This window comes from Pinus tabuliformis, chromosome 9, assembly GCF_031772625.1.
Source record: "Pinus tabuliformis cultivar Carrire ecotype Pingquan chromosome 9, CPIR1, whole genome shotgun sequence".
In the NCBI taxonomy this organism is placed as follows: domain Eukaryota; kingdom Viridiplantae; phylum Streptophyta; class Pinopsida; order Pinales; family Pinaceae; genus Pinus; species Pinus tabuliformis.
Window position 1 is genome coordinate 1,848,125,471 of NC_142307.1, and position 16,760 is coordinate 1,848,142,230.

At 40.8% G+C, this 16,760-nt stretch overlaps 1 protein-coding gene across 1 annotated transcript; it reads right to left on the reverse strand.

Moving 5' to 3' along the window:
* Nucleotides 1-2,169: 2,169 nt before the first annotated feature.
* On the reverse strand, nucleotides 2,170-3,381 carry LOC149156226 (uncharacterized). The gene is made up of 2 exons (XM_089444681.1): nucleotides 3,071-3,381; nucleotides 2,170-2,683 (listed from the first exon to the last, which is right to left on the reverse strand). The coding sequence occupies exons 1-2, from the start codon at nucleotides 3,379-3,381 to the stop codon at nucleotides 2,170-2,172; spliced, it is 825 nt and encodes a 274-aa protein (XP_089300807.1).
* Between the last annotated feature and the right edge of the window lie 13,379 nt (nucleotides 3,382-16,760).

Here is a 16,760-nt window from a genome sequence, read left to right on the forward strand (position 1 = left end):
GAGACCGGTGAATGAAACAACCCAACCCGATGTGATACGAAGGACAAAGTGTCATGTTCAAGAGCGACTTGCTACCAGCGGAGTCGCCAATTTGTTGTTGGGAAAAGTATCCAATACGGAATGACCCTATCCCACTCTAAGGGTGATAGTACCTCAGCAACAATCAAAGCAAAGCTATTCAAGATTACTTCTTTATGAGATGTAAGAGAGAGGAGAAAGAGATCCACTAACCGTTATCTTCCGCTAATGATTGATCCAATCTTCCCTCTTTGCTGCTTGCTCCCAGCTCCTTGCTCTTTCACTGGCCCAACTACACAAAGATCCTGCAAAAGCACAAGAAAAGGAAACTACAAGAAGCATACATCCATAATTGATTCAAGGATTAGAATAAATCAAATATACAAGCATCAATACGCCACAGAGACACATGCATATAGAAGAACCTCAAATGCTTTATTAATGGAAGAAGTAAAGTTCTGAGAGTGTTACAACCATAAGAGGCCCAATCCAGCAACACCTCCCAGCAGAAAGAAATCTCCTCTTCACCTCCTTCAAAGCAATCACCCAATAGTTCTATACTCAAACCAAAAGCACTTCCTTACATTCACAAGATTCCAGCCTCTCTAGACCTCATGAGAGAGCTCTATATATAGGAGTTTTGGAGAAAGGATGAGTCAGCTTGAGGCTGGCATGAAGCTGACTAGTGTCCTCTCCCACTTCAGTTATTCTTCAGTTCTTGAGTCCACTTGGAGGTTCTTGCTTCCACTTGGAGATCTAGATCCTCTTACTCATCACAAGGCGAATTCCCTGATCCAAGTGTCATTTTGGAAGCTTCCTGGGCATTTGACACCTTGCAGAATGACTGTGCCACTTGGCCAATCTCGCCCAGCGCAGGTAGCCTTCATTAGAGTTGACATTCAGCGCAGGCACAGAGTGGAGCAGTTGACATTCAGCGCAGATGCTCAGTGGAGCAGCTGACATGATCCAGAAATAGCTTGTTTTTGAGTGTTTTCAGGTGGAGAACTGATTTTCAGTGCTATGGTTTGCTGACCTTGTTCCTCTAGGGGTAGGAACAACATGTTTAGGGACTTTGGATCCCTTAGATTATTGACATTTCATGCTTCATGCTGATAGGCACAAAAATGTCTATAACAGTTTTCATTATGGAAACTTCACATGATCACCCAGATCCCAGTCCTCCATCTTCATAAATGGTACCCGGGTCAACAAGTCCCCATTAACAGGTACTTCCTCTGGTACCAATGGTGTGAATACCTTGTATTTCAATGAGTCAGGGTCCTTAGTGACCTTGGTAGTGGATTTTATAGCGGGTACATAAGGCGGTAGCTGAGTAATTGGCTCTACTTCCTCTGCATTGATATCTTCAACCCCCATAGTCAATTCTTCTTCATCTAGGTCTAGGGGTTCCGTTGGCGACTTATTCTTATACATACAATGCTTCTGCCTAATATCAGTGGGGTTTTTGTGTGACGATTTCCGAACTAACACTTACTGTGGTTTCTTTTGCTTCTTCTCTCTTGATGTATAAGCAGTAGGTTTTGGCCTCGGTGACCTAGGCGCTATGGTAGGGACTAGAGGTGTTGCAGTCATCTTTTTAATCCTCTTCCATAAGATTTTCTTCTGCCACTTGGACAAATGTGCCTCAAACCCAAGTCCCTTCTATGAAAAGTCCTTCTCTATCTCTTACTAATCTCGTCCAGACATGCAGCAATCATCTCTACTCAAAAGTAGGCGCAAAATCTCAAGGAAATCTCTCTGGAAGAAAAGTGTTTGAATGTAGAGCGGGATGCTGTATTTATAGCCCTTTTTGAATTCAAATTCATCGATTCCCTCTAGATATCCCTAATTAATGCTTTTTTGGCGGCAGATTTCCAAATATATTCTCCTTAAGTGCTTTCCCCCAACTCCCTTTAATGTAAAATTAGCCATCCACTCAACTACAGTGCTTTCAACGGTCACTTTCTGGCCAGGTTGCATAGGACCCACCTTGTTAGTGCAACTCCTTTGTCGCAGTTCCCATATGCACCTTTCTCCTAACCATGGTGCAACCTAACCTTTTTGCTAAACTTTTCTTCTGGCATCGTAATTTATAGTCCTGTAATTCCTTGCAATTGCCTGAAGTACTAAGATTGTCCTACATCCATATAGTCATTGCGTAGGGGTGGGATCACCCCTATACAACTTCAACTGGCTCCCATTGATTCGTTCTAGAAATAGCTCCCCATTTAGCTTCGCGAGCTGAACCGCATCCCCATCCGTAATCTCCTTGATGATGTACAATCTCATCCAATGCATCTGAAACTTTCTTGGAAACTTAGTAAAATTTCTATCATACATCAACACTAAATCTCCATTTTTAAAGGTGCACTGCTTAATGTGGTGATCATGGCATGCCTTTTCTCGAGCCTTCTGCACATGTTGATGAAAGCCTGCCAAGAAGCGATCTTCTTCTAACTCAAGTATTTGTGCGAGGTGTTCTTCCATTATATCCTGATTTGCCATCTTTGTGACTATAGCAATCCTCAAATTGGGAACTATGTACTCCATTGGCATCACTGCTTCTTGTCCATAAACTAGTCGAAATGGTGTTTTTCCACTCAACTTATTACATGTAGTTCTATATGCCCAAAGAACAATTAGTATGGGCACATCCCAATCTTTCCTATTCTCATTACAAATATTTATCAAAGAATTATCTAGGATCTTATTGAAAGCTTCAACTATTCCATTTGCTTGAGGATGCTATGGCGTGCTTTTCTAATGATACATATGGAATTCTTCTAACAAAGCAGCAATCATTTCGTTCAGAAAATGCGAACCCCTACCGCTCATTAAAAACTTAGGATAGAAAAACCTAGACAGAATGTTCTCAAATATAAACTTCGTAGTTGTAGCTACGCTGCAATCCTTCACGGGCCATGCCTTAGCCCACCTGGTCAAGTATTCTGTCGCCGTGATGATGTAGCGCACTCCTGTCTTCCTTCCTGCTGGCTAAATGGGTCCCGCAAAATCTATTGCCCATTTGTTGAATGTATGTAACGAGACTTACGAGCTTAGAGGAAATTCATCCCTTCGCAACGGCTTCCCGATCCTTTGACATACATCACATTCCCTACAATACTCCTTTGAATCTTTGTGTACAGTTGGCCACCACAACCCAGCTCGTAGGATCTTCTGTGCAGTCTCTCTTCCAGCATAATGTCCTCCAACAACTCCTCCATGTGCTTTGGCGAGGATGCTTTGTCTTTCATAATCTGGTACACACCTGTGCAGAACTTCATTTGAGCCCATTTTATACAAGTTCCCTACAATTACGGAGAAATCCACGGCCCTGACCACTAATTCCTTCTTCTGCATCATCGTATATACTTTAGGGGCTACACCTGTAGATAGGAATTGGATGATATCACTAAATCTTCATCTGCAATGTGCACAACAAAGAGTTGCGCATGAGGCAATCCTTCATGAAGACTTGTAGGTTCTTTGCAATTCTCAATCCATGAAAGGTTATCAGTTCCAACATTTAATCTCCCTGGCTTCATAATTACTTCGAAGTCGTACTATTGAAATAACAGTAACCATCTACAAATCCCCCCCCAACGCAGGCTTGTTAACCGGGTACTTCAAAGTTGAATGGTTTGTACACATTTTGAAGTGTGCACCCAACAGATAATGCCTGAACTTCTAGAGTGCATATACCATCGCCAATCCTTCACGGTCCATGGTTGAATAATTCTTCTCCACCTTAGACAACTTTTTGCTCATAAATGCAATTGGATGGTCGAAATCCCCTATGCTTGGTTGGGTTAAAACTGCTCCTAACGCTAAGCATGACACATCCACATGTACATGGAATTCTTTCTTCCAATCGGGGAATACTAGAATAGGTGTTGTAACCATATTTTCCTTCAAAACATCTAAGCATTTTTGGAAATCACCGTCCTAGCAAAATGTCGCATCTTTCTTCAATAATTTATCCATGGGCACAATAATCTGTGCATATGCCTTAATAAAATTTCTATAGTATCCTGTATGGCCCAATGTTGCGCACAACTATTTTAAATTACTTGGGGGCTCCAAATTGATAATCACTACAATTTTAGCAACGCCCAGCATCAACCCTTGCTTACAAACAATGTGGCCCAAAAGTATTTGATATGGTATGCAAAATATACACTTCTTCAGATTTAGGGAGATATGATACTTCCTACAAGTATCCAACATTAGGCGAAGACTTGCAACATGTTTTTTAACTAACCCAAACACCATCCAATCATCAAAGTATAACTCCAAAAAAATGTGAACAAATTCCTTAAAGGCTACGCCTACCGCCATAGAAAAGATCGCAGGGGCATTCTTAAGTCCAAAGGGCATAACTGTATACTGAAAAGAGCCCTGTTTTGTGGTGAAGGTAGTCTTACTGTGATCTTCTGGCACGATATTGATATGGTGATATCCTAAGAATCAATCTGTACATGAGTAGGCTTCTTGACCACCAATGTTCTCCAAGACTTCATCTGTGAACGACTGGATAATGTACACAAGCATCATTTAACTTCCTTAGATCTGCGTAGAACCTAATTTCACCCTTTGTATTCTTCTCTTGAACCACCATAGGACTAACCCAGTCCAATTCTTCTACAGGCTCAATAATTCTTGCTTCAAGCATCTTATCCAGCTCTTCTTGCACCTTTTCTTTGTATTTAAGATTCAATCAATATGGGCACTACTTTATTGGCTTCATATCTGTCTTCAAATTGATCTTCATAACACCCCTTTCACCTACTATCCCCTTTAGATAAGAGAAATTTGTTAGGAACAAGTTCTGATATTCCCACAATAACTCCGTGACCTTGTCAACTATGTCCTCATCCCAGTAATCGTCGATAATCGTGAACCTCGGCTGTGCTTGCGGCCCCATGTTCACTTTCTTGGTCTTTAATAGTTTTGAAATGTTAGGAACCTCTACCTTAGGTCCAACAACTTTGCGTTGTCCCTCTGACTCATGGATATTGATATTCTTGGGATCTTCCTCATCCTCTTCTGTGATAACATTTTTACACTCCAGGGCATGGCACAGCTGCGTACTCCAGTCAGGTTGTACCCATGAGATAGGCGCTACATGTGTTCTGTATATCACAACCTTGATTTCATGTAATGCTTCATCAATACATTTGAATCCATCCTCAAAAATGAATGTTAGTAGAAAGCTTTCCTTCAGAACATCCCACTTTGCGGTTCCATGTCGTAGCTCTATTTCTAAATACTAATTCATCAGAATAATATCCAAGGTATGGAAGAATATATGTACCCATTTAGGCTATGGCTCTTCTCCCCATGCCTTCGTCCAAGGAGTCAGATGCTCACATGGATCATCTTCCCTATATATTTTTTAGTAATGTGGGTATTTGCATAGCCAAATCACAACTTCATCATCCTTCAACACTCCTTCCAATTTGCAAAACTGTTCTTATGAGCACCCCACCATCTGGCAGGCATAGCTCTTAGCACGATGTCCAATTCTTGGAATCGATGCTCCTTCGGTACATCCCTTTCAAATTTATTAAGAAACAAATTTACATCTTCTAAGACATAATAATATGGTAAGTTGCATACATCAGTGGATATACACCAGAGTGATTTAGTAAGTCTATTGCATCGTAGCATTGATACTTCATGCAATATATTCTTCCAGTGCTCGAGTTCCTCATATGAATCTGAGTAGTAGGAGTTGTCCTTTTCCCAAGTAATTATTCCATCCGCCATAGTATTGATCCAATCCTCGTTCCACATAATAAGCTTATATATTTTCTCAATATCATCCTCTTCATAGTAATCCTAGAGTGGTTTAGTATACCATGCACCCTCTGTTGGATCCAAAGGAACAATGACTCTTAGTTCCTTCACATCAAACGTCATGTTGCGCTTCTTTAGGTTGATGACCGCATTCATGCCAAATGCCCAATCGATTCCAAGAAGCGGCAGGTAGGGATTACTCGCATCCATTGTTTTTATTACCTTAAAATCAACTATAGCACATGCCCCTTCAATGTCCACAGTTACTCCATGTAAGCTTCCTAGAGGAATAATCTTCTGTTTGTTCGCCATTCGTTGCTGAATATGGGACCACTGTAGTGCTTATTTTCCCATTCTTTCCCAGGTCCGTTTAGGCAAAGCATTCGCATTAGATTCCAAATCTAGGATCACCTGGTCCATTTCAAATTTTCCAATTTGTGAAATCAATCTCATCTCTTAACTAGTCCTTTTCTTACTTTTGTATACTTTATGCACTGTGTTCTGTTCAGGCATTGACTTACCCTTTCCAGCGCAATTTTCTATTAACTCTTACAGTCCCTCCAACTCTTTATGGTCCCTAAGAGCTTCATTCAGGTCTGTAAGAAGGATGTGAATACTAAAGGATATTTTTCTATGCAGCAACGACCTCTTCAGGCTTCTCTGTTTGTGCACCTTGATTTTTTGATGTGGAAGCTCCTAAATCCACAAAGCTCTTCCTCACCTCTATGAATGTTTCTTTTTCATTATGCAAATCAAATTCACTATCCTTTTCAACAGCCCTGTGCACCCAAGGATTCTCTTCTGGTTGTTTTCCTATGGCTTTATCTTCCGCGGTAGCTATAGCGCTCCATGTAGCTATATTAACACTGGGGTAATCCTTGCGTGGTTCTGACCTCATCATTTGAATGTTCTGAGTGGGTTGTTGGTTCCTCTTCTCTTGCATCTTTGCGATGAGTACATGACAATCCTTTATAACGTGGTCAAATTGTTAGCAATTGTTGGGTTCTGACAACCTCTCTTATAGTGGCTTGGTTCCCCACAATTGTAACAAATAGCCTGTCTGTGACCTCTTCCAGCTCCTCCCCCTCGTCCTCTTCCTCATCCTTGAAATCCTCCACATGTTGTAGGTGTGCCTTGATCCTGCTGCGGACAAGTCTCGGCCTGTACTCTATATGTTGGAGTTCTATCCATCATTAATCATAGCTTCGATAATTGCTCTCATCATGGCCTACATAATTATAGAAATTCCATAATAGTTGTTGGGGATTTTGTACAAACTTTTGCAACAAATTTCAATTTTCAGTTGAGTGTTTACATGTTATTTGGCAGATAGCGCACCATGGCACTACACCGTTACTTGATCTAATGGATTTTTTTGGTTTCAGCGGGATAATACCTCCCCCAATTAGATAGTTATGATATACTGAGCAATGATCCTTGTCATGATGATTTCCCTTGCACTTTAAGCACCATACTTCAGTACGAGTCTTGTTTTGGACCTCTTTCCCCTTTTTGAGATCATGCAACTCCATATGCAGGCTAGCCAACTACGACTGAATCTGATGCACTCCCAGATTCATATCCTTAATAGACGAAGCCTGCAACTTCATAACAATTTCCAGTACTTCAGCCTGCGATCCAAGCCTCTGCTGTGATAATATTAAACTCAAATGAGGTAACAATGTAGCAATATACCAGTCCTTATGATTCACGTCCGAAATATGTAGATTAGCCTATTGTAGGAGACATTTCAACCTTTGATCAATATCCCATGCAAATTCATTCACCTTTTGCTTAATTTATTTGACCTCAGTCACATACTGGGCTTGAGACTTTGGCTTTCTGAATTCATTATTTAGCGCATATTTTGTGTCTTTCAATGATGCAGCTGGATGAGTCATACTGTACTTAATATACCAACTCAGCACCCTATCTTGCCATGTCGTGACGAATTGCGCTTTCTTTAGATCGTCATCTGTTATCTACTGTGACTTCTAGACAACATCTACTACAAACCAGAATTGATCAAGGCCTTCTGTCCCTAGACCCCTGTATATAGGCATCTTCATAGTGTTTTCCATATTGAATAGCGGAGGTGGAGGCATAGGTGTGTGGGGTGGAGGTGGAGTGGATGGATGTGGTATTCCCATAGTGCCCTGTTCTACCAACTGCAGCACACCTCTGGGTGTCTTTGGACTATTTATTTATTCTTTGTTATCATATGCTCCCAACAAAGGATTGTACTTAGCAATTGTATCAAATTTTTTTTTGAACTGTTTCCCACTTCGCATAGCTCCCGTTGAGTTTTGTCTAAACATTAATTTAGTGGCATAACCCATTTCTCGCACAATAGCATTTTAATCCAAGTTTTCAAAGACTTCAGATACTTACCTCTTGGTCCTTTAAAAAACTAGAGTTAAACTTCGCTATAAGTGGTAGACATATCAATCGTAAACTTGGTAATAAATCCGCCCAAAATACTATCGGTCCAATAATCAACAACATTCAAAACCTTGTTTCTAATCCTTCTAGGTGCTTTACTAACTCTCGCGTCCACACAATCAGGTTATCCAACTTCCAGGTTGGTTGACCATCCACCAATTTAGCCAACCATTCGTATAGTTCACATGGAAAAGAGAAAAATAAAACTTCGTGTTCTTCTATATATAAATCTCTCTGCAACCACTCTTCTATCGACAGGCACAAATTCCTATTTTCTTGAGCTGCAAACTTATGAAACTTTTGATATATCCACTTCTCAATCTAATTCTTAGTTGGTATCCACTTATGCCACATCACACATTCCTTAGATAGATCTCTGTCCCAACAATGGAACTATTTTTTGGCTTGAGGGGGCTTGGACCCAGGTTCAGAGTTAGCTGTGATAACCAACAAAACCCTACACTATCGGCCATTTTAGAAACAACTCGTGTAGTGTAGTCTGCAGTTTCACCCAAGGGAGTATTGGGGGATGCCAAAACCAGGTTTCTACATCGAGAGGACTATGTGATGTGTTTCTGCCAAAATTAGGGTTTTATCTTGACCTTTGCGAACCCTAACCATTAAAGCTCAGAACTTACAGTAATTAAAAATTAGCATATTTATGTCCTTTTCCAATTGTGCTAAACGTGCATAACATCATATAAATAAACATATCTATGTCTTCACGAATCTATTAAGTACTTTTTATTATTAAATGCATTCAACAAATCATAAATACAATAAATTTAGAGATAAAAAATAATACACAGATGCATAGATAGTTCGTCAAAATAATCCTTTTATTATGCTTCAGATCTTCAAATACATGTTCTTCCAACCCTGTGCACACCGCTGCAGGGGCCCGCGCACTCAGTTGTGGACTTACCAAGGTCTCCACGTGTTGAAATATGGCAACAAGAATATTCCAATTTAATTTGTCCTTGAATTAAATTATGAATTAAAATAGAATTTAGTCTTAACAACTACTTGGAAATAATTAATTAATTTATTTTAAATTAATTAGTTGGAGAAATTCAAGTTAGAAGTCTTTCTGAAGTCATGCAAGAGTTATCCCTTAAATTAAGGAGATAAGATTGAGTTATATTTGAGTTGTAATTAGTTAACTCATTTTACTGAGTTAAGTCTAGTTAAATTAGTTCCAAACTATTTGAGGAACTAATAGTGAGTTAATAGTCAGTTGATGCATTAGTGCACTCAACTAGTGCTACTCCAGTTAACTGAAGATTCCCTCATCAGAAACTCATGCATGTCTATTATGAGAAAGACCCAGTTGAGATTGATGTTCAAGGACAGTGTACTATCAATTGCATGTGTTTTCTCATGGGGAAAACTCATGCATGCAGTCAAGGATTCATCCTTGAGGATTGTGCACTTTTGAAGGCTAGCTTTTCCACTTGGTAATAGGTTAATTATCCACAAGGAACAACGCAAGGAAATAGGAGCTTGGAGGGCAGAGAGTAATGCTAGGGAGAAGCCAAGATTTCCTATGATCATCTGTGAGGATTGTACTGAGAGCTGGCTAGTTGTGAGAGCTAAGGCTTTGTATAATTCCTTTGTATTTCAACCATGTATGATAATACAATAGTGTGGGGTTTTTATCTGAGACTTTCCCCAAAGTATTTTCATGTGTATTGTGCCATTGAATCTTCTTCTTCTGGTTATATTGTTCAGCTTGGTCTTTAAGCCTCCGCAAATTGATAGTAGAAGTAAGTTATATTATTCTGCTTTGATTTATATTTCATTATCAGGTTAACCTATCATAGATTTTCCACATGGTATCAGAGTTGTGAATAGTATAATAAGAAGAGAATTCAAAGTTTGAAGTTCAGGGTTGCAGGTGCAAATCGAATTCATATCATACATCAAGGTTGGCCAATGGCATTCTATGGCTTGAGACTCAAGTATGCCTTGGAAGGTAGCTCGAATCACATAACATGGAAAGATAGAATGGAGGTTGTATTAGAAGACAATGGCTTTAAGGAATTCATTGATCAAGAAATCCAAAATCCAACTTCAACTAATGCACAAGAGTTGGCTGAGTGGAAGAAGTGTGTGGCGAAGGTGAGATGGATCATCCTTGAGGGAGTTCGAGACCATATTGTCTCGAGTCTCCATGGGAAGGATACTCCATTTTCAATGTGGAAGACATTGAAGGACCTCTACCAGAATAGTAGCGACCATAGGAAATTGGCACTCAAGGATAATCTTCGAAGAATCAAGATGGAGAAGGGTGATACTATTTCCACATATCTGAACAAGCTCACCACCTGCAGAGATGAGCTTGGTAGTGTGGGAATAACTATTGCCGATGATGATATGGTGAGCCTCGCTCTCCTTGGCCTTCCAAAGAGTTGGAATAGCTACCAGGACTCTGTGAATGGAAGGGAGAAATTGTTGGATTGGGAACGACTATGGTCAGATCTTATGCAGGAGGAGATTAGGAGGAGCACATAGGATGGTTCTTCATCCAAGAATGATGATGAAGAAAATATGGCCTTAGCAAGTAAGGCAAGGAAAGGGAAGGGGAAGGTGGTGGGCTCCAGTATTGCAGCAATAATGCTGCAACTCCTGGGACTCCCTTCTTTACTTTTATCAACCCGATAGTTCGTAACAAACTTGGAAGAGACGGTGTTGTATGCATAAGTACTATCTCTTGCCGCAGCTGTCACTTGGTTAGCTGGCACAAGTCCGCTAGGGGCTCAAGCCAAATTCTATGAGCTCTTAGAAGAAGCTTTTTAACTAATGGATGGAAGCTAACTCAGAGGAAGCTTATCTACTTGCAGAAAGAAACTGAAAGCCAAAAAGTAACATAAACCCTAGCAAACCCTAATTCTACCAGCTAGTCCTACTAATGCAGAGGAGAGAATGCAAACTATTAAAAATTACTTCTATGAAGGTAAAATGCACATGCCTAGGTTACCTCTATTTGAAGGAAACATCTTTTTGTATTTTCAAATAAGTTATCAGAATTATCATGCATGTGTTTTAACTGGCTTTTTACTGTGCAGGGGTGGATCAAGGAAGAGGAATGCTTGGAAAAGATTGGGAAGGTTCAGAGAGGGTCTAAGGAGTCCCTAACACCCTTCCAGAGAGTTTCACAAAGTTTGGCTATCCAGTAACCTCACTTGTGAGCTTCTATAGGAAGTCTGCAGGGGTTCTACAGGATGTTTCAGGGATTTCTACAGGATGTTCAGAAATTTCTACAGGATGTTCTAAAATTGGATTTTGGAGGATGGGTGAGTGAGAGAGGATGCATGAATGGATAGGGTGGTAGGGTAGGGGTCTGAAATGACCCAGTGACTGATGGATGAAGTGATGAGAGGGTGTGGAAAGCTAACTTGACTTAAAGAAGGCTAAGGTAATGGAAGAGCAAGAAGGTAGGGTTACGTGGGCAGAAGAGTAGTTGTGAGACGAGGAACCTAACTAGGAGATGGAGCATCTGGCCTGGATGAAGTTTAGGTGGATGAGAGAGTGATGGAGATGCCCTGCACGGTGTACACTTAACCAATTCAACCAAGTCCTACACACAATCAAAATCTTAGCTAACCTATCCTAACTGTCACCGAAACAAATGAACAACAGCTTTATTTCCAAAGAGAACCATGTACAACACTTAATCAAAGAAACATCTAAAAAGGTCTGAACGCATGACTAACTTCTACAAATGAAGATATTACACCAAAGATTGCATGGTCAAGCAAACTAGTGTTTTTGTTGGGCAACACTGTTTCTGCAATTCTAGCCCCTGATCCAATAAGGGAGGGGTGAAACTGAGAGTGCAGGCAACCCCTTTTTCTGGAGCTTTATCAATTATTATCCTATGAATCTACTCTACACATCTGAAGCAATTCTATTCCTCAACAGTGACCTATTTAACCAACACAACTAAATCTTGCTCAACAGAACCACGTTTCAAATGCATAAAAGGAAAATCATGGTGCTTAAAGGAAAGATAACAATACATAGAAGGAGGCCCTAGGCTCTCAGGTTGGGCCCAACCCTGAGAGCTATGGCTCCTATAAAAAACTCAGAGCTGATATCAAATTTGACTGCTTCTCATTATCAAAAAAATAATCATAAGTCAAGAGTTATGCCAACAATGGCTACAAGAGAACAAAACAGAGCTAGCAGCACTGTAGTGCAAAATATGCAAGATTTTTTCAAAAGTCCCTCACGAAGGTTGAGGCCTTAACATTTATACACCACGAGGCCCTAGCTGGCCTCCTAAATCCATGGGTCTTGGCTGCCCAAACTGTGAGTGAACAACTCCTTCCAAAAAATCTGTTTGGCTGCCTTCTAGATCCGGTTTTGGTGGCCTTTGGAGCTCGGAGTTGGGGGTGAAGATCCTAAGGGAGGCTATTTAATGCCATAGACAACCCCCCTACGAATCCTCAACCCAAGCTTGGCTATCTCCTAGCCCATGTCTGCTCGGTTTTGCTCCAACATATGTCAAAAAATCCTGAAATGAGCACGTGTTAGCCACCTAGGAATAGTGACTACCCTTATTCGTACAAATGACATAAACATACTAAAAAAATAATGCATAAGTTATGAAAAATGAAGGATTGAACAGGGATAATTAGACCAAATGAGCCCAAAATGTTACCAAATTTGGGGCTCATCAGAAGGCTTCCCATTTCAATTCGAATTCTTCTCATAGAGGGAAGAAGGGTAACATGTCTAAAGTAAGATGCTTTAATTGTCACAAGATGGGACATTATGTGACTAATTGTCCATCAAAGAAGTCCAAGAAGGGATCCTCAAAAGGATTGGAAGGTGAGGCATTAGCCTCTCAGTTTGAAATGGACTTTACCCTCATCACATGCTTGGTGTCATCGATGATGGGTTGTGTTTGGTATCTTGACAGTGGAGCCTCATTCCACATGACCAGTGATAAAAATTTATTCAGTGCCTTGGAGGAGAAAGACCTCAAGATGCGCATAGAGATGGGTGACTACAGAAGGTATAGTGTTTCAGGAGTGGGCACGGTTTCTTTTCAGAGGGAGCATGAAGCTCCTCTCACCTTGACAGATGTGACGTATGTGTCTGGACTAAAGAAGAACTTTGTATCAGTCGCTATGTTGGAGGAGAAAGGCTACGCTGTTGTCTTCAATAAAGGAAAGGCGTTCCTAAGACACATAGTGACGAGTCAAACCAAGAGAATAGGGATTCGGGTGAAGAATCTCTATAAACTAGAGGTAGATGATTGTGCAACATTAAGTATGAAATCAAAATTGGTGCAAAGCCAAGACATTGGCAAGTTGTGGCACAGGTGGTTGGGCCATTTACATCATGGGGCTTTGAAGATAATGCAACAGATATCTACAGGACTTCCCAAAGGTAAACTTGAGCAAGTTGACACATGCAAAGGTTGTACCTTGGGAAAGTACACCAAGTCTTCCTTTCATGATTGAGACAGTCAAGTAGAGGCTATCTTAGAGTGAGTTCATACTTATTTGTGTGGACCATTCTCAACAACATCCAAAATGAAGCAAAGGTATTATGTGATTTTCATTGATGACTATTCCCGTAAATGCTAGATTTATTTCATGCAGAAGAAGGACCAAACTTTCACAAAGTTTTGTGAGTTCAAATATTTGGTCGAGAAAGAGTCAGGGAAGAAGATCAAGGCCTTAAGAAGCAACAACAATAGATAATATGTCTGTCAAGAGTTTAAGGACTTATGTGCAACAGAAGGAATTAAACGAGAGTTGACAGCACCTCATAACCCACAGTAGAATGGGGTGGCCGAGAGGAAGAACAAAACTATTGTAGGGGCAGCACGGGCAATGCTGCATGACCAAGGCCTACCACTTCACTTGTGGGCTGAGGCATGCAACACAACAGTCTATTTGTAGAATAGAAGCCCGCATCGCATACTTGGGATGAAGACACCAGAGGAAGCTTTCTCCGGTAAGAGACCAGATGTGGGTCACTTTAGGATCTTTGGCTCATCGGTATATTTCCATGTGACAAAGGATGCACAGAAGAAGCTTGAGCCGACAACAAAGTTGGGGATATTTGTGGGGTACATTGATACACCTCACAACTATCGGGTGTACTTTCCTACCAGTTGGAGGACAGTGGTTCATAGATATCTCAAGTTTGATGAGAAGAAGGCCATGCAAGTTTTCCTTGAGAGGGAGCTCCAACTACAGGCTATGGATGAACTGTTGGTTCCTAAGGAGGAGGAGCCTCAGACTGATGCAGAACAGCTGCATGTAGAGGTTCTAGGAGTGGAGACATCCACTCAAGTAGAGTCTTCCAGAGATGGACAGAAGCACACAGGAGAAGCTGACAGATTGTTGGAGGATGCCAGAGAGAATGTGGGAGCACCATCTTCTCAGCATAGATAGAGGTCACCTGAGAGGTACACTGGATACATGGCCCTTGCTGGGGAATGTGTTGAGACCGAGCCATCTTCCTTTGAGGAAGCAGTGCAATAACTGATTTAGGTTGATGCTATGGTGGAGTATGACTCTATAGTTCGTAACAGTGTTTGGGACATGGTTCTGAGACCGAATAACAAGTCAGTTGTGAGTTCTCGTTGGCTTTACAAGGTAAAGCAAGCTACTGATGGTAGTGTGGAGAAGCATAAAGCAAGATTTGTTGCCCATGGCTTTTCACAGGTCGAGGGGATTGACTATGATGAGACTTTTGCTCCTATCGCAAGGTACTCATCTATCAAATCTATGTTGGCACTATCAGCACAGATGGGTTGGAAGATCCATTAGATGGATGTGAAGACTGCATTCCTCAATGGCCAAATTGAGGAAGAGGTGTACATAGAGCAGCCAGAAGGTTTTGAGACCTTTGATTGTGAGTCGCATGTGTGGTGACTCAAGAGAGTGTTGTATGGGCTGAAGCAAGCACCTCGTGCTTGGTGAAATGTAAGTTGTTGATCATCATTCTTTATGTTGATGATCTCATATTGACTAGTGATGATCAGTTGATCGTGTCTTCCAAGCAGGACCTTGCAAGAGAATTCAAGATGAAAGACATAGGTCTCATGCATTACTTCCTTGGCATGGAAGTGTGGCAAAAGAATGGGGAGTTTTTTGTGTCTCAGGGAAAGTATGCCAACAAGATACTCAGGAGATTCCACATGGAGAAGTGCAAATCCATGCAAACTCCTCTAGTAGGTAACTGGAGGAAGGAGGTTGCTACTTCAAGAGAAGTGGTAGAGGCTACTGCGTACAGGAAACTTGTGGGTTCACTAATGTACTTAATGAACACACAACTAGATTTGTGCTATGCGGTGAACCAACTGAGTCAAGTGATGGTTCAGCCTACCAAGATGTTTGGAAGGTGGCAAAGCATGTATTGAGATACCTCAGAGGCACATCTCAGTATGGATTATGGTACAGACAGACAGAGGGAGTGATGCTACAGGGCTTCACTGATGTAGATTGGGTAGGGAGTCCATCAGACCGGAAGAGCACATTAGGAGGGATTTTCAACCTTGGGTCAGCAGCAGTTTCTTGGTACAGCAGGAAACAGAGGTGGGTTGCACTCAGCTCGGCAGAGGCAGAATACATGGCTGCAAGTTAGGTAGCATGTGAGGCCATCGGGATGCGGAAATCCTAGTTGGTTTGTTTGATTAGAGGATGGATCCAACTGTGATCTATTGTGATAATTAGAGTTGGATCAAACTCTCTGAGAATCTAGTATTTCATGATGGGTCCAAACACATCGACATCTAGTATCATCATATCAAAGACTGTGTAGCGAGGAGGATCATGTCGCTGTAGTATAATTCGACAGAGGAGCAAGATGCTGACATTTTGACAAAGGCATTGTCAAAGTGTAAATTCGATAATCCCTTTCTTGTTGAGAGGAAGTGTTGAAATATGGCAACAAGAATATTTGAATTTAATTTGTCCTTGAATTAAATTGTGAATTAAAATCGAATTTAGTCTTAACAGCTACTTGGAAATAATTAATTAATTTATTTTAAATTAATTAGTTGGAGAAATTAAAGTTAGAAGTCTTTCTGAAGTCATGCAAGAGTTATCCCTTAAATTAAGGAGATAAGATTAAGTTATATTTGAGTTGTAACTAGTTAACTTAGTTTACTGAGTTAAGTCCAGTTAAATTAGTTCCAAACTGTTTGAGGAACTAATAGTGAGTTAACAGTCAGTTGATGCATTAACGCACTCAAGTAGTGCTACTCCAGTTAACTGAAGATTCCCTCATCAGAAACTCATGCATGTATATTCTGAGAAAGACCCAGTTGAGATTAATGTTCAAGGATTTTGTACTATCAATTGCATGTGTTTTCTCATCGAGAAAACTCATGCATGCAGTCAAGGATTCATCCTTGAGAATTGTGTAGTTTTGAAGGCTAGTTTTTCCACTTTGTAATAGGCTAATCATCCACAAGGAACAACGCAAGGAAATAGGAGCTTGGAGGCCAGAGAGGAAGGCTAGAGAGAAGCCAA

What these genes read in the sequence shown, in the direction of transcription:
- LOC149156226 (XM_089444681.1), bottom strand. Translation starts at nt 3,381, where the DNA reads ATGATGCAGAAGAAGGAATTAGTGGTCAGGGCCGTGGATTTCTCCGTA. An exon ending in GATGAATTTCCTCTAAGCTC is followed by an intron (nt 2,684 to 3,070) that starts GTAAGTCTCGTT and finishes TAATGAGAATAG; the next exon opens with GAAAGATTGGGATGTGCCCA.